This window comes from Aythya marila (genome assembly GCF_965140915.1).
Source record: "Aythya marila genome assembly, chromosome: 3".
NCBI classification, from domain to species: Eukaryota; Metazoa; Chordata; class Aves; order Anseriformes; family Anatidae; genus Aythya; species Aythya marila.
The window spans coordinates 80,848,901-80,873,916 of record NC_139044.1 but is presented as its reverse complement, the minus strand read 5'-3'; the positions used below and the strand labels follow the sequence as shown (position 1 = coordinate 80,873,916).

At 38.2% G+C, this 25,016-nt stretch overlaps 2 protein-coding genes across 7 annotated transcripts in view; one reads left to right on the top strand and one right to left on the bottom strand.

Annotated features, from left to right (window-relative positions):
* The window catches only part of SAMD3 (sterile alpha motif domain containing 3), a gene marked incomplete at both ends in the record, with an annotated part of 36,226 nt that extends 22,309 nt beyond the window's left edge, over positions 1–13,917 (top strand). The window contains 5 exons of the mRNA XM_082756180.1: positions 9,960–10,163; positions 10,552–10,723; positions 11,367–11,449; positions 11,715–11,957; positions 13,789–13,917. Coding sequence (XP_082612306.1) covers positions 9,960–10,163; positions 10,552–10,723; positions 11,367–11,449; positions 11,715–11,957; positions 13,789–13,917 — 831 coding nt within the window. The remainder of the gene's footprint in view (positions 1–9,959; positions 10,164–10,551; positions 10,724–11,366; positions 11,450–11,714; positions 11,958–13,788) is intronic.
* Positions 13,918–13,995: 78 nt separating this feature from the next.
* L3MBTL3 (L3MBTL histone methyl-lysine binding protein 3) overlaps positions 13,996–25,016 on the bottom strand; it is an 87,462-nt gene continuing 76,441 nt past the window's right edge. For all 6 annotated transcript variants that reach the window (XM_082756441.1, XM_082756442.1, XM_082756446.1 and 3 more), the window contains 4 exons: positions 24,430–24,521; positions 19,001–19,164; positions 17,972–18,034; positions 13,996–15,886 (listed from right to left, as the gene is read on the bottom strand). In XM_082756441.1, the coding sequence (XP_082612567.1) occupies positions 15,743–15,886; positions 17,972–18,034; positions 19,001–19,164; positions 24,430–24,521 (463 nt within the window). In that variant the 3' untranslated portion in view covers positions 13,996–15,742. The remainder of the gene's footprint in view (positions 15,887–17,971; positions 18,035–19,000; positions 19,165–24,429; positions 24,522–25,016) is intronic.

Here is a 25,016-nt window from a genome sequence, read left to right as displayed (position 1 = left end):
GTGCACGGTTCTTCAGTCTATGAGAGAAACCACATCCTGCCAAATGTAACTGCAGGAGCCCTAGACTGGGGGGAGTCAGAAGGGTGAAGACAGAAGGAATAGGATAATAGGACACATGTGGTGTGCATGGATAACTGGTGTGACTATTTGGCCAGAAGATTTTTAAAAAGTAAAGGGTGATGGAGAGTGCAGTCAGAGCTGATGATTGGCCTCCACATGTTGAAAGCATGTGATTTGAACACTAACTTATTCATCACAAGGATGGTGGGCAAAGTGTCCCTTCCAAAACTTCTAAGTTTTGAAAACTTGTTAATGTTGAACAGTGTTGTTCCTGGGAAGTGCGCTTTCACAAACAATCAAGTTAGCTAAGGTAGACATAGACACCCACAGATATCCCACATAGCAGTAAGCAGAAGGTGGGTCTCCCATAAGTCCAGTATTGTATCTGCTGCTTTCAGGGATCTGTGGGATACCCTTACAACACGTCACTAAATAGCTATAACTATGCACCTGAATCAAGCTCCTTCAATCCATCCTGGATGCAGTATGATAAGGCCTGTTAGCAAAGGGATTATACAACAATATACAACGATATTTTACCTGAATTTTAATGGGTTAACAGGCTAGAAAAAACATGATCTTAAGCAGAAGTGTAGAAAGAGAGTACAGTCTGTATTCTAAGGCCTCCAACTTATAACAGCCTCCAGCAGCCTCTTTGTGGGGTCAGCAGGGGTCTGTGAAGCACATGTGTAAATGCAGTGTGTAAATTTACTCCTGTAAATCTGGATTTAGGTGTGAAAAGGAGAACTAACTACCGACAAGAGGGATAAAATAGCAGATGTTTGCAGGTACTCAGCATGTCTGCCACACCCAGCAGAGCTGGGACATCATGAAAATAAAGGGGGTGCCATTAGGCCACCTCCTTTCTGTGTCTGTAGGATAGTACAAGAACTATTTCGTACTTAGTCCATCCAGTACTTAGTCTGGGAGAAGTGGAAGGATTCAGCAGAAACTTAAGCTCATACAGCTGGACATCTGCTAATATTATTCATGTACAGAGAAGATGAGCATTAACATTGAAAGTGGTGAATATGTAAACTCTATGCCAAGAGAAGCAGATGAAAAGCCAGGCATCCAGGTGGAAGCTGAGGCATGAGGCACCATAAGTGTTTTGGTGCTATCTTGTGGCACAGGAGTGATGAAGGTGGTAAGAACACTTTTGCCATAAGACTGAGGTTTTCCCTTAAGCAAACTTTCTCTGGAATGTCATTAGTTCAGAGAGAATGGATGGGCATCTTGGCTTTAAATAGGAGGAGGTTTGTAGAAAAGCTTAATGATGGGCATCCTGAGTTTTGTCCAAGTCCCTGGGTGACCAGAGACAGATTAAATGATGAGGTCTGGAAGTCTTAATTTGCATGAAGTAACTGATTCAGGGCAGATATAAGAAATGGTCCCTGAACCAGCCAGCATAGGGGAGCAGATTATTTGAAGGAAGCCAACCATTTACAAGGTGAAGGTCTTTTACCTTTACCTTTCCTTAGTGTGTGTAACCTGTTGCCACTTGTAATACTGATATTGAAGCTGGGGGTCTCCTTGAGCTTCTGGGAGTGGTAGGGCTGATTGCAGGGAGACAAATGGTAATGGAAAAGTTTAAGATTTTTGAGTGCCTCACAGAAATTTACTCCATTGGCTATACATTCATTGCAAGCTAGAAATTGCTTTTTCTGATGAAAGAAGTAATCAGGAATGAGTGTTGCCAACTCTGAGCTGGAGTTTCTTTTATCTCAGCACAGATTTATATTTGAAGCCCTTTTAGACATTTCGTAGGGGTAAGCTTTTCTTTGAGGTGATTAAGACAAATAACATCATGTTTGTCAATGAGATTATGCCCTTGCAGGAGGCAGTGAACTGGAAGCAACTTTTCAAGGAATGGATAGAGAGTGGGCATTGGTAGGAGATCCCTGGGGAAAAGGGAGAAGGCGTGTGTGTGTGTGTAGCATCAGCAGGTGAAAAAGGAAACCAAACAAATCAGATGTCTGTTAGTATCACAAAGTATAAACTTCCTGTGCATGAGCTGCAGAAAACTCTTTGCTCAGCCATATGGCTGAGAGGTTCTATTGTCAGCGACAGAATTAGGTGTTATCTATGCAGTGAATGCTGTACACAGGCAAAGCAAGTGATAGCCCCTTTTTTCTAACAATAAAAACCTCCAAATCATGTGTTTGGATGCATGCACGGCCCAAATGTGAAACTGCATATACAAATGATCATTTAAAGGTTGTATTGGCATAACGTGGTTTTACCATAGTAACTTTTATGTACGTACATAGTGTGTGTCATTGCTTAGTCAATAGTTTAAAATGCTTTAAGGTCAAATGAGAAGCTTTGGACACAGATTCCTGGTGTACGTTATGCTTCATGCTCTTCTTAACATCATTCAATATTCCCATTGTTCTGTGAGTTAATGTGAAGGGTGAAGTATGGTTTGTCCATTGACAGATGAAAATAAATTTCATCCCATGTTGCTTATGCTGTTTGTTTAGCAGTTTGCAAATCAGAAAGCAGTTGTGGTCAGAAATAGGCTGACTTATATGGCTTTCAAAGTTTGCAATTAATATTGGCATGTAAGTCTAGCTCTGAAAGTATCTGCCTGGCTCAAAAGGGTAATTATGTGTAATTAGAACAGAACTTGCTTTAATTAAACATTTCATTTGAGTAAGAGTCAGTGTGGATCCTGGAGTAGGTTACATGCTCATTTCTCATGAAAGCAGCCTGCCTGTGCTGCTTCACTAGTCTTATGCTCAGCTTTTGGGCAAGAAGGGTGGTGCAGTTGTGATGCCTTCTCAGTTCTCTTTCACTCAGTGGGGCAAGGAGCTCTGCCCTGTTTATTGCTTGCCTTTCAGAATCAGACATATTAAAGTTTACTTAGTTTTTCTTTTTTACTTGGTAATTCCTCCCCATATAAAAGCCTCAGTATTCAGAAGATATATCTTACATTAAACATCATTATGATGAACGTGAAAGTCACCACAGGGGGAAAAAAAAAAGACTGTTTTTTACAACGGTGGTATTAAAAACACAGAATACAGAAGAGTTTTTATGATGTCTTGTGTCAGTACGTATTCCAGACAAAACAGCAAGACCCGCTTTCCAATATTTGAAGACCAAAGCACAGGATTCAGGTTACACGCATGTAATTACCTATGAAAGTCATTTCTCATTCCGAAGAGGTTACAAAACCTACTTAGTGTAAAAGATTACTCCAGGCAATGGTCCCTCACAAGTGTAAGTACACAAGCATCATATTCTTTGTTTAGGTAGAAAGAAGACGCTGAAACTGCTACTGTCAGGCTTGCTTGCATAAGTACTTTGAGCATTGATGCCAACTCTGATGCACATAGACTCAGCAGTCCAGAAGTGTTAAGCAGCAGCAATGCACTGAGCAATAACATGTCTTGTAGTATGCATTGGCATCTAGTGAGGAAAATTAAAAATGTATTTTCAAAGGAAATATTAGCTGCTGTTGCTGCTGGGACCTTACATGATATTGAAAGCAGCATAAGGAAAGGCAATACAATAGCTATACCAACACTGCTACTTGTCAGCAAGCTGGTCCTAGCATAAAAGAATGGTGTGAAAGTGGAGCTCCCATTCTGTGCTGGCACCATGGAACCTTCCTGTGCAGTTCTCATTGCTATTTCATGGTTTCTACCTTTTCCTGCAAGCAGATCAGTGGAGTACCTCAAATGAATATTCCCAAAGCATCCCAGGTGAGGAGAGGAGAAAAAAAATATTTTGATCATCATCATGAACAACAGCTAGGCTACATTTACCATTCAAGAACTGGTATAAATGCTTGTAAGGAGCAAGAGGTGCCTGCTGTCCTCACCAGAGGAGTTTTCATCACTCTGATTAGGTAGTCATGTTACTTTGGAGTTTACATTAATAAGTTTTAGAATTTATGATACATGTTTTCTACAGTAACAGAAAACTTAGACATTGTGTTGTACTTCATGCATTAGAATTGTTCCCTCCCCCCCAGCCCCAAAGAGAAATAGGAGCTTCACTTCATTGTATGGGGGACAGTAATAAAGTGCTGCAGAGTAGTAGCTGGGGCTTTTTACAAGAATCTGGCTGCTCTTTTTAGAATTTCTAGCTGTATCTTGGGGGTGGGGGGGGGGGTGGAATCCATCAAAAACATCTAGGGGACCTGATGAGATACATCTGCCAGATCCTGAGGGAACTGGTGGATGTTGTTGCTAAGCCTCTATCAATCGTATTTGAGAAATTGCGGCGGTCTGGAAAGGTTCCCACTGACTCAAAGATGGGTAACTTTGGGAAACTTGAGGAGCGATGGCAGGACCATTCCTCAGGCAAGGTCTAGGCAACACTGATGGGCAAGTGCTAGGTATTGTCTTCTACCTCATTAACTTCCTTTCTGCATACTTCTAACATCTTTCTATATTCCACAGTATTTCTCATGTGCTTGTGATGAAAAGGCAACTAATTTTTTAAAGGTATTGACATAATTTCTCGTTTGTTCCAGAAAGATTTTTTTCTTTTTAAATTTAACCTTTAGTATTTAAAAAAGAAAGGAAAATCTTCACATTATTCCGTATGCACACTGCCATTAAGACAAAATTTTGTGTAGAAAAAATAAAAATAAATTAAAGACCAACTAACATTTTTTTTATCAGTGCAAGGGGAATGGATGTTACTGGTGACATGGTTGAAAATCTGGTCAGAGAAAGGATTCTTTATTCAGTGGGAGAAGCTGGTTTTTTTTTTTTTTTTTTTTTTAGTTCCCTACTGTACACATACTAAACTGTAGCCTTTTTTTTTTTTTTTTTTTTTTTCTTTTTCAGACATTGAAATAATATATCTTTAATGCAGATCTGGCTTCAGTCTAGATCTGAAAGGTTTTCCACAGTGTATTGAAATAACTAAGGATTAAAGTCATTGTTACACTTTTACTGTAATATAGCCATACTGCAATGAGCTTTTTTGCTTTAATAGTTAAAATGGAGAAGATCTAGAGTCTTCCCAAAGTTTGTAAGTGATAGGCTGAAATACCAGTTCAATAGCCAGTTTTCTAAACCCAGTTTGTTCCTGCTCATACCACCAATGTCACAGTTAACTATAAAAGATTTTATATTGCATTTGAAGTAATTCTCCAATAAAATTTAGGTTGCAAAATAGTGTCCTACTGAGATAATTTCCTTCCCCCCAAAGAAAGCCATCTTTCAGTTATCTTTCTGCTTCTCTTAAAAATCGTTATCCACAAATTAAAAACTAAAAGGAAAAAATGAAACATTCTGAGAGAATCCCACATTCAAGTTTCTCAGTTAATGTTCATTTATTGCACTTTTCTAGAAAAAAAAAAAAGTTAAATAGGAACATGGTTCAAAGATGATGGAGTTCAGTTATAAAGCAATGTATGCGTAGAGCACATTTTGCTGCAAACATGGTGTTTAATATATATTTTTTTAATAAAGCCAAAACTTATTTTCATGTTTGAATCTAATAAATCCTAAAGTCAAAAATTATTTGTGTTTAATTCAAGTGAAGTCAAACTTTCCTGCTTAATCAAAAACCCTCAGAGTTTATTTGAATGAAACCATGCTTAGAAATAATGAGCAACGTAAAAGAGAATACTTTCTCCCTTTAGATTCTCAGGTAGGCTGACTGTAAAAACAGCTACTCATCCACAAACATCTAAGTTTGCCATTCTCTAATTCCTGGTTCCCTAACGCTGGTTCCACTAAAGACAGTCACTGCCATAGGCTTAATGTACCCGTGAGGTCCATTGCTCTGTTCTGTTCTTGACTGATAAACATGCACTACTTGCACTAAATCAATTAGAATTAGAAGCATGCAGTGATGCAGTAAATCTATCCTCCCAATTACCAACTAATTATAATTACGTAGCATTGTATACTACATTATATTGTTTGTATAATTCCATACTTGCAATGAAGCTGTCCAGAGACAAAAATGAAATTAAGTGCTTAGATATAAAATAAAAGACACAGACCTGTCACTGTATATAGAGGTCCCAAAGTCATAGCAACTTCGGTCACTAATGCTGGCCCCCAACTGAGTATTCACTTGCTCTTTCATTGAAAGAAGCATTCTGCACCCAACATGTGTTTTACTTCATACTTACTGTTGCACATCCTTTAGATACATAAAGTTTACTTGTTTTACTTCTACTGTACTTACACAAGAAGTAATCTCTGAAAAAGTGATAGCACTAAAGCTAGTAGAAAACATTAATTTGTATCCAAATGGTGTTAGCACAGACTAAGTAGATTTCTGAAGCTCTGTTATTTGTCTGAGGTGTGCTTTGTTTCTGGGTATGCATATCTATTATACAGATTACTAGTTTAAGCAAGGTACGTTAATGAGATAAAAGTTAGAACCACCAATAATTTCCTTCAGCCTAGGAGTGCAGCCTAAAAAGATGAAAAGATTACAGATGACGATTGCTCTAAGCAGACAGAACACTGGAAGAAAACCACTCACCTCTGCTCGTGTTACTTGTAATGGAAGATTTACACAACAGAGTTTGGCTTTCCAACATGCTTTTTCCTAGTAGGTAGTGATAGCCTTCCTTAGATCACAGCCATATTTCTATGGGTTGCTTACCACTGATGTCATACGGAAACAGTTAGCTGATTAATAACGTCATTGACTAAATTAAATCTCATGGAAAGTCCATCAGCTCTGTTTGCCTTGACAAGGGGGGTGGAGATAAGCTGGAGTAAAGGTCACAACTTGTTCTCCTTAGTGTTTGTTCCTGAGCAAGAGTCCACTTGCCTATGGTTTTAGCACATGGGGTTGAGTTTGTGCTGCTCTCCTCCTGCTGTAATCTAGTATGTGAAGGTGATCGCTGCTCCAGAAATGAGCTCTTGTGCTCATTTCCGCTTCAGGCTTGGAAGTAGTGGTATCGGAATTATCAGGAGAAGTCAGTAGTATCAGAGCTGTTTGGAGTCAGAAACTTCAAAACAGATCTTGTCCAGAATAAAAACCATAAACATAATTCTGCGGTTTCCAGGTACAGGAGTACTCACAATGTAAAGACTTACCAGAAAAAAATAAATAAATAAAAATAATAATAATAAAAAAAAAAACAGGCTTTGCAAGGATTGTTAGAAGTGGAGTTCAGGAGATCACACTACTGGGAGCACTCTTTTTAGGCAACTTCAAGGGATGTGTCTTAGATTGATATGTCAGTAAAGAGGTTACACAATAAGGCACTAAAACGAGCTGTAACAAATTCCCAGGACCAAAGGTTATTTGTTAAAAAACTTAGATTCAAACAAGGATAGAATAGCTAAACTTCCGACTGGGATGTGCAACTTCTCATGAAAAATTACACTGGAAAATTGGAGGTAGCTGTTTTGATGCCAGTTTCCACAGTTTCAGGGGAGATCGAGGGAACATATTGACCAATAAACTTGCTATCTTTACAGGTCAGATTGGCAAGAACTGTAATGCAGAGGCAAGAGATGAATAAATTGGAAAAGAATCAATGAAGTTTCTGTAAACAGAAGTCATACTTCATAAATGTACTAGTTCTCTGAAGTATTCAACCACCCTGAGGTCATCAGAAATTCAGCAGATAAAGTTTATATTAACTTCAGAAGAAATTTCACCACATTTTTTTTTCAAATGCTCTTAAAAGATATAATCTGAGGGAATAAGCAGGAGGTAGGCAGAAATAGTTTTTACAGTGGAAGAGAATGTTAACACTTAGTTTATGCAGTTCAACATATTTCTAAATGATATGGAAAAGGACAATATTTGGCATTTGGCATTTGACAACATTTGCTAATGCAACTAAGGATAGTAAAGACAAAGGCTGACTGAAGAGCATCAGAAAGACCCCATGTTACTGAGTTAACAGGGCAGAAAAACAGGAGAGAAAACTCAGTGTAGATAGATCTACAACAAAGCACAAGGAGAAAACTCAATTCTAACAACATTTACAGTGATGGGCTCTGAACTTATTATTACCATTCACATGATATTTCTATATCATGCTAAAGAAAATTTGGCACAATGCTAAGCAGCTATCTAAAGAAGTATATTGATTGCTCAGAGTTATTTAAGGAAGAAACAAGAGAGAACATTATTCCATTGTATGCACCTGTGGTATCCCAGCAACTCAACTAGTATTTTAAGTTCTACTGTGCCCATCTTATAAATACAGTAGTGAAATTAGAAAATATGCAAAGATGCTAACAGGGATAGTTGAAAGTATGGAACAGCTTTTGTATGTAGAATGATTAGATAACTTAGGGCAGTCTTGGCTTGAAAAGGGGTTATTGAGGATGGAATATGATGTATCTACAAAATTACAGGTAAACAGATTCAGTATGATAAGCAAGGAGTCGTCAGAGAAAACAATAGGCGTTTCTTCTGACTGCAATAGTTAAACTGCTGAGCATAATGCAGAATGCTGTGAAAGGTACAATTTTATCTGGATTGGAAAAGTGACTGGAATAAATGATGGAAGAAAAAATTTACTGGAGGCTATGAAATACGACAACATATCCACTGGAAGTCCATGGGCCCCAATTCAGTGGAGTCTTGATAGGGCTCAGGGGAAGTCCCACTACACTACTATCCCCTCAGCCACTTAGAGGAGGGTACAGGACCAAATCATCTGACCTGCTACCTCTGTTCCTGGGCAGTGAGGAAGAGGAGAGGAATGCCCAGTCAGGCTGCTCACAAACCAAGGTTACTATTCAATTAAGTCTAAAATACAGTATTAAAAAGAGAGCAGGCTGTGCTGATACAACACCATCCTATCAAGGGCCAGGGGAGTAGCTGTAGGGGTTATGGTAGTTAACTGTCTCGCATTCAGGGCTGTTTTCTTCCCTGATAACAATGGCTATTGAAATCCATGGATATATAGTTAGAGGAAGACAATTTTTTACTTGCATATCTTATGCATCCTATTTTTTGAATTCCACATATCCAATTTAAAAAAGGATATTAACCAGAAAATTAAATTGCACATAGAAAGCAGTTTTGAATGCTGTATGTTTTGCAGTTTTGTCTTAAATGTTCTGGGAAGCAAAATCAGGTGTCTCAACTTGCATTGGCTCCAGCCCACAGGCCACCACTGGCGTAGATGACAGCTGCATCAGTGACACTACTTTTGGGAAAAGCCAGTGTAAATGCAGCTTGAGGGTGGTAATCATACTAACAATGCAACTGTATGTTTTCTCAGCTTGTTTCAATGGACAAATTCACTGTTTCCTCTGATAGAAACAACACAGCCCCAGGCTACAGCCACAGAGGCACTGCTTTGGATAGCCATCCCTCTTCTGAGCAATTACTGTTTGTGGAATTACAGCAGAGGCAATATTGATAATTTTGAGGAATCATTAATTGTATCTTCAAGTATGAAGACATTAACTGTCAAACTAATCAAATAATGCTTTCCATTAAAGATTTTCTTTCTCTTAGTTCTTCTGGTCTCAGGTCTCCTTGGGTAAATACTGCAGTTGTGTGAATGTGGAAGTTTGTTGTCCTGCCTGTTTGAGTAAGACGAAAATACTTTTTCTCTTGGCAATATAGAGCTGATATTGCTAAAGGAGTAACACTGAGACATCATTAGAAATGCTTTCTAATTTCCAATAAATCACAATTAGGCAAACCAAGCACAGGCACAGGAATCTCATGAATCTCCTCTAATATGTAATTTGAGCTTGCGAGACCTGGCTGGTAGCTCTATTACTATATGAAAACAGATCTTAATACAGCTAATAGAGCATGAGGGTAAATCTACAGAGCCAGTACTTAAGTCACATTACAGGCCCTTTCTGCTGAGTTTTACAACATTTTCATGTAGTCTCCAGTGTGGACTGACATCAAATCACACAGGTCCCACGTCAGATAAAAAGGATAGCAGATTTGTTACAATTCTCTCCTTCATTTGTTGATAGGATGATCCTGCTTATCTTGAAGGTGATGCAATGTATGCGAACATTAACTGGCTGAAGCAAGAATATATGAAAACTCAGAGAAACTGGAAAGAAGTGAACGACAGAATGAATGCAACAATACAAATACGAAGGAAGATGATCAGTGATAAGGCACCTTTACAAGACATTCTTAGAGTATTTCCTTTCTTAAGATGCCCTTACCAGGTAACAGATCTATACTTAATAATGGCATTGAGTTTAATATTATAGATGTGATACAACTGTGAGCATTTATCTTACTGGATGTTTCTAGTGAAGTATTCATCAACATTCTTCTATTTAATCTATTGTATTTTTACTGCTAACACCACTTTAAAAGACTCACTAGTTAAACATGCCACACACAACAGCAGTGAGTTATTGGAAGTACTTTGTTGATACTTGATGTACATCTTGCCTGTTTTGGAAAGAAAGTAAACTATCACCTCATCCAGTTTATAGATCTTATTTTACTGAGCTAGTCTTACCTTGTCTTCACAGCATGCATCTCAATTTGTTTTTAGTTTTGATTTTGAGGATTGCAATAATCCCTTATTTTTTTTTTCTTTTTTAGCTCTTTCGGGAGTTCCAGATTCTTACACACATGAACATTTATCAGAAAACAGTTGAGATTTTGGAGATTTATTCAGAAAACATATTATCTTTGTATCTGGTGAAGAATAATCCTATTACCATTATGCTGCAAGAAAATCTGAAACAGCACACAGAGGAAGACATTCTAAAATGTCAGTACAAATCTTCTATGCTCTGAATATCTGTTCTGGTCTGGATGGGAGGGAGTTAATTTTCTTCATAGCAGCTGGTATGGTCCTGCGTTTTAGATCAGTGACCAAAACAATGCTGGTACCACACAGTAATGTTTTAGCTGTTGCTGAGCAGTGTTGCACAGCATCAAGGCCACCTTTGCTTCTTGCTCTTCTCCACAGTGAACAGGTTTGGGGGCTTATGCACAAGAGGCTGGGAAGGGGCAGATGACACAAATTAACCTCCTGAGTTGGAAGGCACCCACAAGGATCATTGAGCACAACAAACTGATAACTGGGTAGAGAGGAGTCTGGGGGTGAGCAGTGGTGGCAGGAGGATTATCCAGCTCACAAACTCCACTAGAAGCAAGGCCTATCATAAGAGAAATTTAATCATAATACTGAGTTTATGAGTGTCATGAATGATTTAAATACTACTGCACGTTGCCAGCTGAGGCACCTAAACCTTTACTGTGGGACAAATTACTCTTCAAAAGGGACTGAGCAGCAATTCCACTGCTGAGCTGTTAGCTATTTCATAAGCCACAATTTGTCTTTCCAGGATGATATCAGAGTGCCAGAATGTTTTCATTTGTAATTTAGTAGAAATCCTTGCCTTTGACAGACATGAAGATGACTGCTGCGTGTTTACTTCTGCCAGATGTCTTTGGAGATGACTCTAGTCTGTTTGCTGCAGTAAACGAAGAGGTAGGAGACAGCACCACTGGCTGTGGTCTCTTGCTCATATGAGCTGCCTGGGCACATCCCTTGGCCTTTTGGTGGTTCAGCTTAGTTCCTGGAAAAGGATGATATAGCCTGCCTTTTGGATAAAGAGCAAATACTAACAGAAATGCTAGCTAAATTCCAAATGTTATTAGGCTTACTGAATTCTCTGAGATATTACAAGTTACAGTGCAGTTCACCCAATGTGATACTGTGACATCATTTGAAATATCCTTTTTTTTTTTTTTAGGTGAAGGCGGTGACACCAGTGTTGGAAGTTAAAAATCCCTTCAATGTGAATTCATGTGAGTTTGCTCTGTATGTAGAGAAACAAGAGGTAGCCCAGCTTGAGGACTGCACCACAGCCCTGGCAGCACTGGTGGCTGCATTTTACGTGTTTGATATCCCATGCCCAAACAGAATCTATAGGACACTGAACTTCCTGGAGTCTCTGGTATTTGAGATGAGGTGTCCAGCATTCCTCCCAGCTCAGGTAAAGAGAGGGCTGGAAATCCCAGTATTTGCTAGTGCAAATCCCAGTATTTTCTAGTATGCACAGTACTTGTCTCAGGAACATTTTGTCAAAATAAATCTCTTTGTTGTGAAGATGAATCAGTGCCGTTCTTTCTAGTGAAAGTGTATGTATATTTGTAACAGTTATGTTTAATACTGTTTTGTTTTTGTTTTTTTAAATTGTACTGGCTACTTTTATAAAAATCTGAAATCTGAGCATTTTCTTTATTTTAAATGAACAGTCTGGAAGTATTAGAGAAAATAAAATTTTCTAGATTACTACGTGTTGTGTATTTTTTTTCTCAGAAGATTTTACAAATTCTGATTTTTGACCATCAGAACTTAAAAAAAATACTTGTGAGTTAGTGAGCACATTGCTGCTTTAGGTGCTAATATATTTAATGTCCTGAAGCAAAAGAAATTAGATTTATTGGTTACCACTCTCAGTATATTATGAGCATATGATCACTAAAAGTACTTAAATAGTTGGTTTTTGTTTGTTTTGTTTTGTTTTGTTTTTGTTTTAAAATGCTGGGCCTGATTTACAGTTTTGCAGGATGATGATTTTTCTTTCTTTTATCCATGCATGAAATCTTCTTTTCTTCTTTCAATATTAATCCTAAATTTGCTAAATAAGGATTCTGAGATGAGCTCTCAAAGTAGCAAGAACGACTTATCTGGGATGCTGCCATGTGCATTTGTAACCACGGCTTTGGCAATGGGGAATGAATGCTTCATTTTCTTTCTGAGTTTGCTTTTTAGAACAGAGCAGCCTTTTCCACATGTACATATCCCATCTGCCCACGCAGAACAGAGACCCTCTCCTCTCCTTTTCCACAACCTCCTCTTCTCCCTAACACCTCTTAACTTCTTAAGCACCATGCATATCTGGAAATCCCAGGGGATTAGAGCCTGATAGTGGATGGCTTCAGACAGCCTTCTAGTGATGGAAAGAGCAGCTGCCAGCAAACTTAACCAGTGCATTAATTAATCTATATAGAATGGCAAATACCATTTTATTAAAAGACTACATTCTGCTAAAGAGCTCCATCTCTCACAAGTGCCCATACAGGCAAAGCAACATTTGTGGTCACCACTGTTCCTCACACCCAAACAGAAAGCCCTTGGCTGTGCATCCCATTCAGAGATTACAGTGGGAGACTGAGTATGAGAGGAGAATACTGACTGCATTTAATGGCCAGACTCTCTTGCTAAAGTCTTTGGAATCACTTGCCTCCCATGGAAATTGTGGGATATCCTTAGCCCATGTAACTGCTGGGTCACCTCCAATACAACACTGAAAACCATTGCAAGTGCCATTTTAAAGATTCATTAGGTGTCCTTGAGTATATTTAGTTTCTTAGTGCATTTGTTAGGTGTAATCTTTGTAATAGAAGTTGCTATACCCTATTACCTCATCACATTTTCTTCTACATCTTGTAAACAGTATTAATTCTAAATCATTTATTTAAACCACAGTACGCTGTATACCACAGTACTTTGTATATATACAGTAGTACTGTAGTATAGTAATAGTATAGTAATAGTACTGTATATATACAGTTCAAAATACTCTGTACTGTGGTATACTAAAATTTAGGAAGTTTTACTATGTACTTAGGTATACAAAAACTCAGGAAGCTGATAAGTGATCTCTGCTGAGTGGGAAATCATTGGGTCTCACCGAAGGTTACAGAACTGGCACATGAGAGAAGGATAAACACAGAAGGTGAGGGTTCAAGGAAATGAGCTACACGAAAGGACAGAAGGAAAGAGAACGCAACAGTTTGGCATTTTGTTGTTCTGCATAGGCAACCTCAGCTGTTGGCAGTGACAAAACCCAGGTCCATGAATCTCAGGTGAGACCGGGTTTGGGGCAAGGTCGGACAGCAGCAACAAAGTTGCGTTTTCAAACTCATGGCCACACTGAAATACAGTGAAGCACTCCACACCACCCTCTGGAACACTTGGGTTCATCTTAGAATCATGGGCACACACAAATGTAACAGACAGCTCCAATTCAGGTTTTATTTATTGTAGTACAATAAGAGTGCAATTTGACTGTACAAATATTGAACAAAATGTAAAAATATTATTTATGCAATGCTATGGAAGGAAATTAACAGAGCAATGCAACTTACTTCATACTGACCCTGTTTTACCTCACATTATGGCAGGTACCAGTCCCCAAGTGTGATCTGGAAGGGACAAAGAGTTCTTGAAATCTTGAGGAACTTCAGCCAAAAAACAGCCTAGCTAAATCTGTGTGAAGATTTAAAATTCTCCAAGTTCTGTGCAACAGAAACACTGTTTGTTCATAACTCTACAGACTGAGCAACTGCCCACCTCAGCGCTAAGGAGAGGGCTGCCAAAAGCTTGATCCAATTCTTCTCTCTCCTTGCAAAAGCAAAATTCTGATACAGTCCTCAATAGCTGGGCTTTCTTCAATTTAAAGTGCATCCGGCTTACATCTTATATATATATACCATGTGCAACAACTTGCCCTGACAAATTGTTATAATAATCCTCCGAGAAAGACGGTTGCCTCACTTAAGTACCTGCTAGTGGAATCTGCAGTCTTGCTAATGACCTGCTGAAATCCATGCCCTTTACCTAGTTCATGCCTATGCACCATATGTGTTTAAGTAGCCTTTTCCGCCATGCTTTGGCTTTCTTCCTATGCCTCACTCACTTTTAAATCAGACTTTTGAACTAGGAATTGATGGGTTAAGTAATTTTCCCACCATCTGGAAAACAATTTTATGTTGAATATGAAGCCAGAGTAGCAGTCCTAGCTTAGCACACTGTTTTTCTCCACTGTTGTAAGTATACTGGAGACTAGCATGTGCAGACACGAATAAATATGTTTTTGTTTTTGTTTTTTTTTTGATAATAGCATTACCTCAAAATACATTTATTTTCCTTCATGTGCTGAAGGACTGTAGCACGCTCCCATGTAAAAGGCTGGGGCTCTATTGTGCAGCATAAATGAAAGTCTTCTATGAAGTCAAACTTTATTTTTCAGTTGCAGCCTTCTCTATATTGATCTTTTGGTAAAATACATTAAAGATGCTGGTGGAAAAACTCACATAACATTTTTGTAATCGTGCAAAAGTAAAAACATTCAGTTATCAAAAAAGCATTATAATTTCAACCCCAACAAGGTTTGTTTTGTTTTGTTACAAGCAAACAGACAGTTTTATAATCTGCAAAGTCATATGCTGTAGCATAAAGTGCCACATATGTAACATTGTTTCATTTTTAAACTATGGCACAAATTCATATTAGCCATAACAGTCTAATCTGGCTACCTGTAGCCTAATTTTTGGCTAATCATTTTTTATTTTGATAGTATGAAGTAAATGCTACTGAAAAGTAAAATGGGTACATGAAGTAGAATTCAAGAATTCTTAGAAAATATTAACGTTCCCTTATATAATACAGCATAAATAATTAATGAAGGTTTTCTTGATGTCCAGAGAGAGTTAGGGATCCTAACCATCCATGGAGAATTAGCGCCATTAGTTTGGTAAATAAGACTAGCTGATTCGGTTGTTACACAGTACCTTCTTAAAAGCTTGAGCACTTCCCAGAAGGATTCAGATGTGTACTGGCTCTAGGAGAATATAAATAGTCCACCAGTGCCGAACATACTTTGCTTCCTTTCTGAGAGTCCTTACTCAACAATTCTAGTGAGTTTTTGTGCTTTGAATAAAACATGAGCTCCAGTGGAGAAAGCTGGCTTGTACACATTTTCCATTATCTTCAAAGTTCATTGTGTGAGTTTTTCTCTGCAGCTTTGAACATCAGAATGGAATTAAAGATTTTTAGGGCTGGTCCCAGTTTAATGCTCATTATTTTGACAATGTCTGATTGGGTCATTAGCAGAAATGCTTCTCCATCAATTTGCTTTAAAAGAAAAACATAAAAAGCTATTAATAGGTCTGACAGGGCAGCAATGTAGATGTTCCAGAAAACATGAAAAGAAAATTCCCAGACATCGTACAGGAATGGCTGAATACAAATGCTTTCAAACTTCAGGATAGCTTTGCTATAAACTTTTTAGACAGATTAGCTAGTCAAAAGGAACAGGATGATGACCCTCCTTCTGCTTGAAAATAACTGGCTGCTAATTTTTTAGCCAACCTGTTTTTATTTTCATACTGACAGTATAAAGTAAAAGCTACTGAAAAGTAAAATAGGTAAACGAAGTGAAATTCAGCACAGTAACTGTTTTTGCCATCTTAGCTGCTCGTTGTATGCAAGCCTTCATAGGAAAGCTTCTAGATTTTACTCCCAGCTAAAGAACTGGAACCCTCTTCAGGGCGCTCTTCTCTGTTCATTCAATAGCATATTAAAATGAATTTGCTCTCAGATGTAAATGTGGGCTAGAGTAGGTAAATCTGCTTCTGGTACAAACACAACACTTATTTTTTCCTCCTAGTTTAGTAGTATTGCTATTTTAATATACACTACAAATGAATGTTCTCTGTAAGCAAATCATTCCGTTGCCAGGGGTGCTAAATCTGAACATGAGGCAAGGCCCTCACTCCCCAGGACTTCACTGGTGCAAAAACTTCCTTTTGTAAACTTTGGGTCATTTTGGTATCTGTAGCAACTTTTCAGTGTAACACAAGCAGGACAGCTAGACCTAAAAGCCAGCTGTGGTTAAATTAGGAGCACTGCTTAGACTTCGAGATACTAATTTGAGATAGGACTAGTGTAATTAATTTCCTGAAAAAACAGAACATGAGCTTTCCAAGTCACACATGCTGCTAAGGCAGAGTGCAAGGTACATTGCAGCATACACCGCAGCACTGCAAGCTAAGAAACACTGCAGTGAGACCAGCACCATGTAGTTACAACAATTGCTGGTGACTCATTTTGTGCACAGAGCCAAACTGGGTGGGCTCAGAACCAGAATTGTGGTGATGTGGGGGTGACCAGCTTTTTGTAGCATCTTCACATAATCAGGATGAGGGTTCATTTCCAAAGCAGAAGTTTGAACCAACACCTTCCACCTACCGAAAGACCTTCAGCTGTAAACTTGAAAGGGTATTCCATAATGAACTTCGTTCAGACCCTTCTGTGAGAGCTAGAGCTGGTAGGTGCATGCAGTATAACTGCCCTGTAAATCATATGGATGCCAGCCAGTCCATGCTGGTTGGTCTCACTGGCAGAGAATGCTCCAGAAAAGATTTAATTCATTACTCACAGACAAATCTTTAGTGTCTAAAACTTAAAGAAGGCATTTATTTTCTTACATCTCTGAGAATGAAAGTGTTTAGCATTCATCCATTTCTGTGGCACTTCTCATCTGCTGGCTCAATCAGCAGCGTGCCAGCTATTATTGATCTTTAAATTAATTGGAGAGACATCCTAAGTGACACAGAGGATGAGCTAGGCCTGCATACCTGCTACAACTGTAAAATGCCTAAAGTGCAAAATGGCTAGAGATGCCACGCATCACTCCTTTGTTATGTAACTGTAACAGTAAAATCTACAGCCTAAAAACTTCCGACAAAGGAGAGGATTAGCAGGGCCATCTGTATACATTTTACTCAGCAGGTGCATTTATGTTCTCAAGTTTAAGAAGTGCCACAATTATTCTTCACTGGACTGTATAGCTGACTTGGGATATTACAGTATTATACTCTGCCCATTCAGGTGGTCTGGCTGAGATAAGCACCGGAACTATTCACTCCAGCACTTTGTGATCAAATAACCTTCTTGGAACTGAGCAGTAATAAAAGGTAACAAACCTCTGACATGAAACGCAAGAGTCAATACAGATTATAAACATCTACTGTGCCAAGAAGCCCTTTACTTCCCACTCCATGAGCTGCAAAATGACCTAATCTCCCACATACATGCCTCTAACTTCAAATATACACTTCATCCAAATAGTTTACATGTGTTTTTAGCGACAAAATAAAATTAATTTTTTCATTAAGCTTTGCACTCTGTGATTTGTTTTAAATATAATTTACCCACCTCATCTTTAAACACCTTGCCATGTTCCTCACAACCTGGTAAACTCCGTATAAATTCAGAGACCTGCCACCAAAGAATACAATTACAGATTTAGTAAGACTGGGGTCTTCTCAAAGGTTGACATACATTAAAACAAAGGTTTCTAGTTGTTTTTGCATCCTCTAATTAGGTACTTCACATTCTGTCAGTGTACAGTCATGCAGCTGGGTGTGTAAGGACAAGATTAATGGCTACTCCCTCACAGTCAGTCAGGTTACTCTACATATGCACATCCAAAATAATGAATCCTCTCTTGGTGAATCCCTTTGCACAAACAAAAATGTCTGCTGCCTTCCTCTCCTTTTATTCTTTGCAGCAGAAGGACTAGCAAATCTTTTCTCAAATTTCATTTTTTTCTTCTGATTAGAGGAGATCCAACAGTTCCATCCACAGAAAAGTGCCTTAGTCATAGGCACTTCTAAAAGTGAAGCAGGGACTAGATCCTCTCTGTCCAAGCATTAATATACACCTGAACAGTGATGGGCGTTTGATTTTGAAATTAAATGTCATGGTTTGACCATAATTATACTATTCGTATACAGACTACAGTTTCACCCTCCATAACAGTGTGCTACATCCAAACTAAGTATAGGGAATAGTTCTTGGTCCATGACCCCTGGACTGTTTCCACAAAATGTTTGTGCAGGTGCTAGATGTCATTAGTGTGGACCTCGTGCACATGCTGGGCCATACACTTAGTATTGCTCTTTTCCTCTTTAACCCCAGTGAATCTATATACATATACATTTATTTGTGCATTTATATCTATGCTTATACCTGTATCTATATATGTATGAATGAATACTTACTGCTTTTAGGGCTTGATGGTAGCTGAATGAGCACTTTGAGGACCTGTTACATTAGGTCTGGCTGTCTAATCTTCTGAGTACTAATGCATTATCAGTAATTTATGGGGTTAATCTATAGCTCTAAATAAACCAAGAAGTTGAGGGTGTTGGCGGTGAAACAAAAGATACAAGGAAAACCTACCTCATCTGTACTCCACTTAGAAACTTTACTGGCTGGGATCCCAGCTACACTTGGAAGGAGCTTGCTGTGCTGTTCCCAGCGCAAGGGTAGGCCAGGAATTTGCAGTTTTGAAGACACAACAACTGGTTGAGAAAGAAGCCTCTGGGTATTGGGTTCTTCAGTATCTTCAACAGAAAGTAATAAATAAGCATTAAATCTCTCAGTTGGTGATGAGATCAGTCACAGTAAATCACATTCATTTCTATTAATATACGTGGGTCTCCCTACAAAAGGTGTACAATTTTGCTTACACCAGAATTACAGGAGTACGATGAGTATTCTTCCACTAGTATGACTGTGATTATATTGGCTCTGTACAAATGTAACTACTTTTACAGGGAAAAAAGCTCCTTTAACACAACACAATGCTATGCTAACACAACTGTTGGCATATCACACCATAGGTCACATAATTTTAAGTATTTTGATACAATAATTAACACCCACTTTTAACAGTTACACCGTATGACAAGAACTAGCTTAATGCCAGGGTTGAGCTGTAAAATTTCATCAAAACCAGCACTGCACTGCTATAAAATTCCAAGTGAATCAGTTGAACGGTTCCAGCCCACACAACATTTATGCCTCATCCACAACAAAATGTTTTTCTGTTCTTCTGAGAAAAAAACATAAATGTCTGCAAATTCTCTGCTCCCACTTTAACTGAATGTTTTATTTGGAAAATAACATTTAACTCCTCCATGATGTCTTTTTTTTCCTTTTTATTTTTTGCAAGGTCGTTTCCCATTTTTATCTCACTTGTCCATTATGGAAGGAAGGAGGCTCCCACTCCACCTGCCTCAGAGCTAATGTACAGGTGGGAGGGTGGCTTCAGCCACATGCTGCTGTTGCTGCTGGTGTTTGGAGAGCAGCAGCAGTTGCAGATGTGTGTAGGAGGAGAGTGAAGAGTCATGCCTTGGATGATGTCAAACTGTATATGACATCTACATTCATTTAGACCCATTGCAAATCCAAAAGCAACAAGCCTGCTATGAACTGAGGCCTGAATGCCCCCAAGTTGCAGAATAAAACTGTGTAAAACCTCTGGAATGCATTTCTGAATGAAACAGTCAAAGAATCTATATCTAATATCCTTACTATCATTACTTCATACAGTCACTCACAAATCTCTATGCTATTCTTGTTTGGATTCTTCACTTCTATTATAGCTCCATTCTATTTCAATTTTTGGGAAGTTGCTATTATTCATAGATCTCTCTATTTTTACCGTTCTAGTTTTCATATCTAGTTTTCATACATTTGTTCCCAACAACTGGGGCACAAATTCCTATTATAGATTTCTGCCATCACAATGGGACCAGTTTGAAATATATAATGTGGCCAACATAGGAAGTGATTACGTTAGTGTTTTAGTTCAGGTTAGGAGCATGTATTTGACATGAAACTCATCTTCTCCACTTACCTCACCTTGTTTCACAGCATGAAGCAGACTCAATTTATTTTGGATGAAACTGAACTAGAAGTTTAAGTTCTAGGAGCACACCTAGTGTGCTAGTCACTAATGGGCAGGCAGTGCATGAGAGGAGTAAAGCCCAAGAAATAATCCACCAGAAACGGGGCTACAGTACATACTGTATCTTCACTACCACATGATTCACTTTACAAACCTGCTTCTACTGGGTCATATTACTTGCTAATTAATGTAGAAGCAGCAATAGCTGTACTGACCTAAGAAACAGTTATGGTAGACTCAGGTACAGCAGTAAAACTGTTTTGAGAACAGTTTCTTTTGGGTTGGGAGAGGGCAGAGGAAGAGAAAGAGGTGCTATATTAGTAAAAACATCAGCTCTGCAGACATTGCAGGTACTAACTTGGAAAGTACCCTGCTACTACACTCTGGAGGGTATTATTTGCTGGAAAAACAAATTGAAACTAGCTCCAACCTTCTAATTCCAGCATCTGCACACCTGCTGCCATTGCTACTACTTGTAAAGATAAGAAATGTGTCTGCAGAAATGCTGCAACAAATCCAACTTTTTTCACTATGAATTTGGTCTCTTCCACATCAGTTGTCATCTTCTTATCTTAACTAATCTATGTTTTAAGCTCACATCAGCAGACTGCAGCATATTTTTTTCACTTCTTAAAATTCCCTTCTCCTCTTCTCTCTAGACAATCTTGCAGATTCTTCCTAGAGAAAAAAAAAAGGGGGGGGGGGGGGGAGGGGGAAGAGAGAGAGAAGCAATTCTCCCTCAGCTGGACCTGCCCTTTCCTATCACTACATTAACCTAATCTTTCTCCTCTGCTCTCCCTGATGCATGCAATTTTTGTGCTCACCTTTTCCCTCAACCTTGCTTCAATGATCCCATTCCACCAAACTCTTTATAACTGCTTTTAATTCTCACTCCCTCTTCCTCCTTCCCTCCAATATTTCCCACCACTATCATGTTGGCTACCCCAACCTGTAACCTCAGTGTCATCTCAATTCAGGCCTTACTGAAGGTGATTTCCAAGCTCTTCCCAGTCTCTTCCAGCAGTCTCTCCAAAACTCTCTGGGTTCTTATCAAACCCAGCAACTCTGAACTCCATTTCTTTTGTGTTCTTCTGCTCCTCCAACTTAATTCTGGTTACTTTCAAGACATACCCTCACTTTATATCCTATATCCATTATTCCAAAGATTAATTTTAAAGTATTTAGTCAGCATTGTCAGTCCACTCATTATATTTTTTCAGTCTTCATTTGTTTTTCTATCATATACTTACTCGTGGAAGTGATATCCTTAAATGTCTATCTACACAACACTATTGTTCTTTAAATTTTCCTTAGAGTTTATTTCTAAAAATCTCAGTGACAAAAAAATAGTCTTGCAAGACAGCAAACCTATTCAATGTGAAGCTTGTTTTATCGAACAATATATTTCTAATTGCTCCTCGAATCATTTCCCTATCCCTAGCTCAGTTTTTTTTTCTTTCTAAAAAATATCTTAAGAGTTGAGAATAAAATTATATTAGGATTTTTTTTTTTTCCATTTGCAAAGCACGTAATGCATTGCTGTGGTAAAACAAACAGATAACAATACTGTGCCAAGAATATTCCAATTAAAGTGCATGTATTTATGCATTTATAAGAGCATATAGATTCAGATGTAGTGAGTAACAGTAATGTCAGTTAAAGGTACCTATCTATCCCATATGTACCTTATTTTCTGTAGTTTACAGCAGCGTAATAATAATTCCTAATAATTCCAGATGAAAATTCTATGCTGGACATCTGTTGTATTGTTGTTGTTTGGTTTTGTTTGTTCGTTTTTTGTTTGTTTGTTTGTTTCCTTTCATTTTTTTTTTTTTAAGAAACTACAGCAAATAGTTCAACGATTTATGAATGACATTAGCAGAAAATAAGTTCACTACTGTGACACTGCATAATGGAATTGATGGAGTACAAGGTTTACTCATTCAAGAGCTCTAGCTAATGACAAGAAAAAGAATTCAGTGCCTACTGCCTTTCAGGATGTGGGCAAAAATGCCTCTGCTTATCAGCCTGTGTCTTATCTCCCTCACACATAAGTTGCACTGCAAAAGAGGAGCATGAAAAGTGCCAATCTATCAACTAGATGTAGGTGAAAAAAAAGAAAGAAAAAAAAAGTCCTTCAGCCCTGCAGTGTGTATAGTCACATCCCTGGCAAAAAAAAAAAAAAAAGAAAAAGTTGAGGCTTAGTCGGGGTAACTTCTTATACAAGATGGCGCAGAGGACAGTATTTTGGCTACAATCCACGTGTATAATACCAGACTTCTGAGTTTCTTCATCTAAAAGTTCTACCCACTTCATGCTCTGGTCTTCCTTATTCTGCAAGCTCTGCTTTCCAGGAAGAGGAAAATCGTGTTTGTGGGCCAGATAAAACACATGATGTACTCAAAAAAAAGTCCTGGTGTGAAGTCCCAGTTTGGACTTTTAGAACAGGACCCTGAAAAGCACCATGTGTTAACCAGTTTCACCACAGATGCAGAGGATTCCTTGCACCAGATAAGTGAAGAAATAAAATCTGATTGACATTCTGCTTCAGCATCAAGTCTTACTTAAGATTTCTGGACAAAGGCCTTACAAATTTTGTGTTGCACAACAAACTGCTGAAAAAAAATATCTAAAAAGTTATGGAATTAAAATATCAAATGAAGAGCATCTAGCTTCTCATTGGACTTGTATGAGTTGACATATTATCGCAGCAAAAGCTGCTCTGAAACAATATGCCATTTCAGTTCAGGAACTAAATAGCCTGACATACTAAGTCTCACTCACAGCAAATAATTATCAGGGGTAAGACTGTAATGTTCTGGTTTTGTACTCTGTTCTTTCTGATGAGGATAAAAATGAATAATGTACAGCCACCTCAATCTGTCCAGCTGGATCTGTACAGCCAAGAGTTTTGACACAGTGGTAAATGAAACCTTACAGAATCAAAAAATATGTCCCGTCTGTGGACATTTCCACATTCCATCATTGGGTCCTCTGGAGACCCTATGATGGAACGTTCTGTTGCTAACAAAGCATTAGACTAGGTTATCCAGGATATTGTCAAGCCAAGTCCTAAATATTTCCAGCAAAAGAGATTCCACCTCTTTTCTGGGCATCCTATTCCCGTTGTTCTCATGGTGGAAAGTTTCTTCCTTATATCCAGACAGAATTTCCCCTGAAGCAACTCATGCCCATTGCCTCACCTCATCATGTGAGCTCATCTGCTCACAGGATACACCACTGTGTATCCTGAAGCAGAGGGTACATTTATCTTCCTTGTAATTATCTTTTAGTAACTGGAAGACTCTGAACAAGCCAATTCCTTCAAGAAGTCTTTATATGTCAAGTCCTTCAACCACCTAATCATCTTGGTGGCCCTCCACTAGACTATTTCCAGTTTTTCAATGAAGTAAAAATCTTAGTCTTCCCTCTCTAATTCATATGAATAATGCTCATTCTGCATATGGGGGGCTCAAAACAATCAGACTGCACAAAAGACTGAGCTAGAGCTGAATCAGTCACTTTAACATTGCATTGGAGCTAACATTGTAAATACAGAACTTTGCATCTTCAACTTCCTTCCAATACATTTTTGAAGCAATAAATGAACATAACAACTTTAAAATTCAGACTGGTTTAATTATCTATTTGTAAAAGTCAGTGAAAGGAAACATTTTATACCAGCATTCTGTTTGTACTCAACTTTACAACTTCAGTAATGTTCTCAGCAAACCCTCTGTTGATTATAAGATAAACATACCATTGAAAGTGTTGCTGTCAAAAAACTTTTGGACGCAAATAGCAAATATGTAAAGTAAGTTGTAATGCAGTTTCACGAAGACTTACAAGGAGTGCCACACTTTAGTTCTTCAGATTTTAATATTGAGTGTAAATATCAAAAGTACTGCCAGGTTACCTTTAATTTCATTTGAAATGAGCAGCTTATTTTCTATCTCCTCTTCCTCACACTCTTTGTTCTTTATGGAGTCCTTTGTCTGTAGTACCCCACTGAGGAAAATAGACATTCGTTTTTATTAATACATAATAAAAATCACTAAGCATGATGAAATTACTTGCTAACAATGCTAGATCATTAACACACCAGGATACCCACACAAGGGACATTGTATCATCATAAAATATAAAAGAGGAGGATCAAATTTCTGACTTACACAGATGGCGATACTAATGCCTACTGACATGAGTTTTGCAATTAAGGCTTAAGAGTAGCGTAAACTAAAATTCTATAAATCAGATAAACGTATTTGACTTCATAACTGAAACTAGAAAATACACAAATGAAGGCAGTGGACTTGTTCATGGCAGAAGATGAGAAGAGTAAAAAAGACATATATACAGCTGCATATCCCACAAAGCCTTAGTGGTTATCCAGGCTATTCTCAGGAGCTGTCTTAAACATCTACTTCTTTTTCTCTACCCAACTTTCATCTCCAACCCAACACCTGTACTGTATTGACACACTGTTGTGCAGGTGTTAATGAT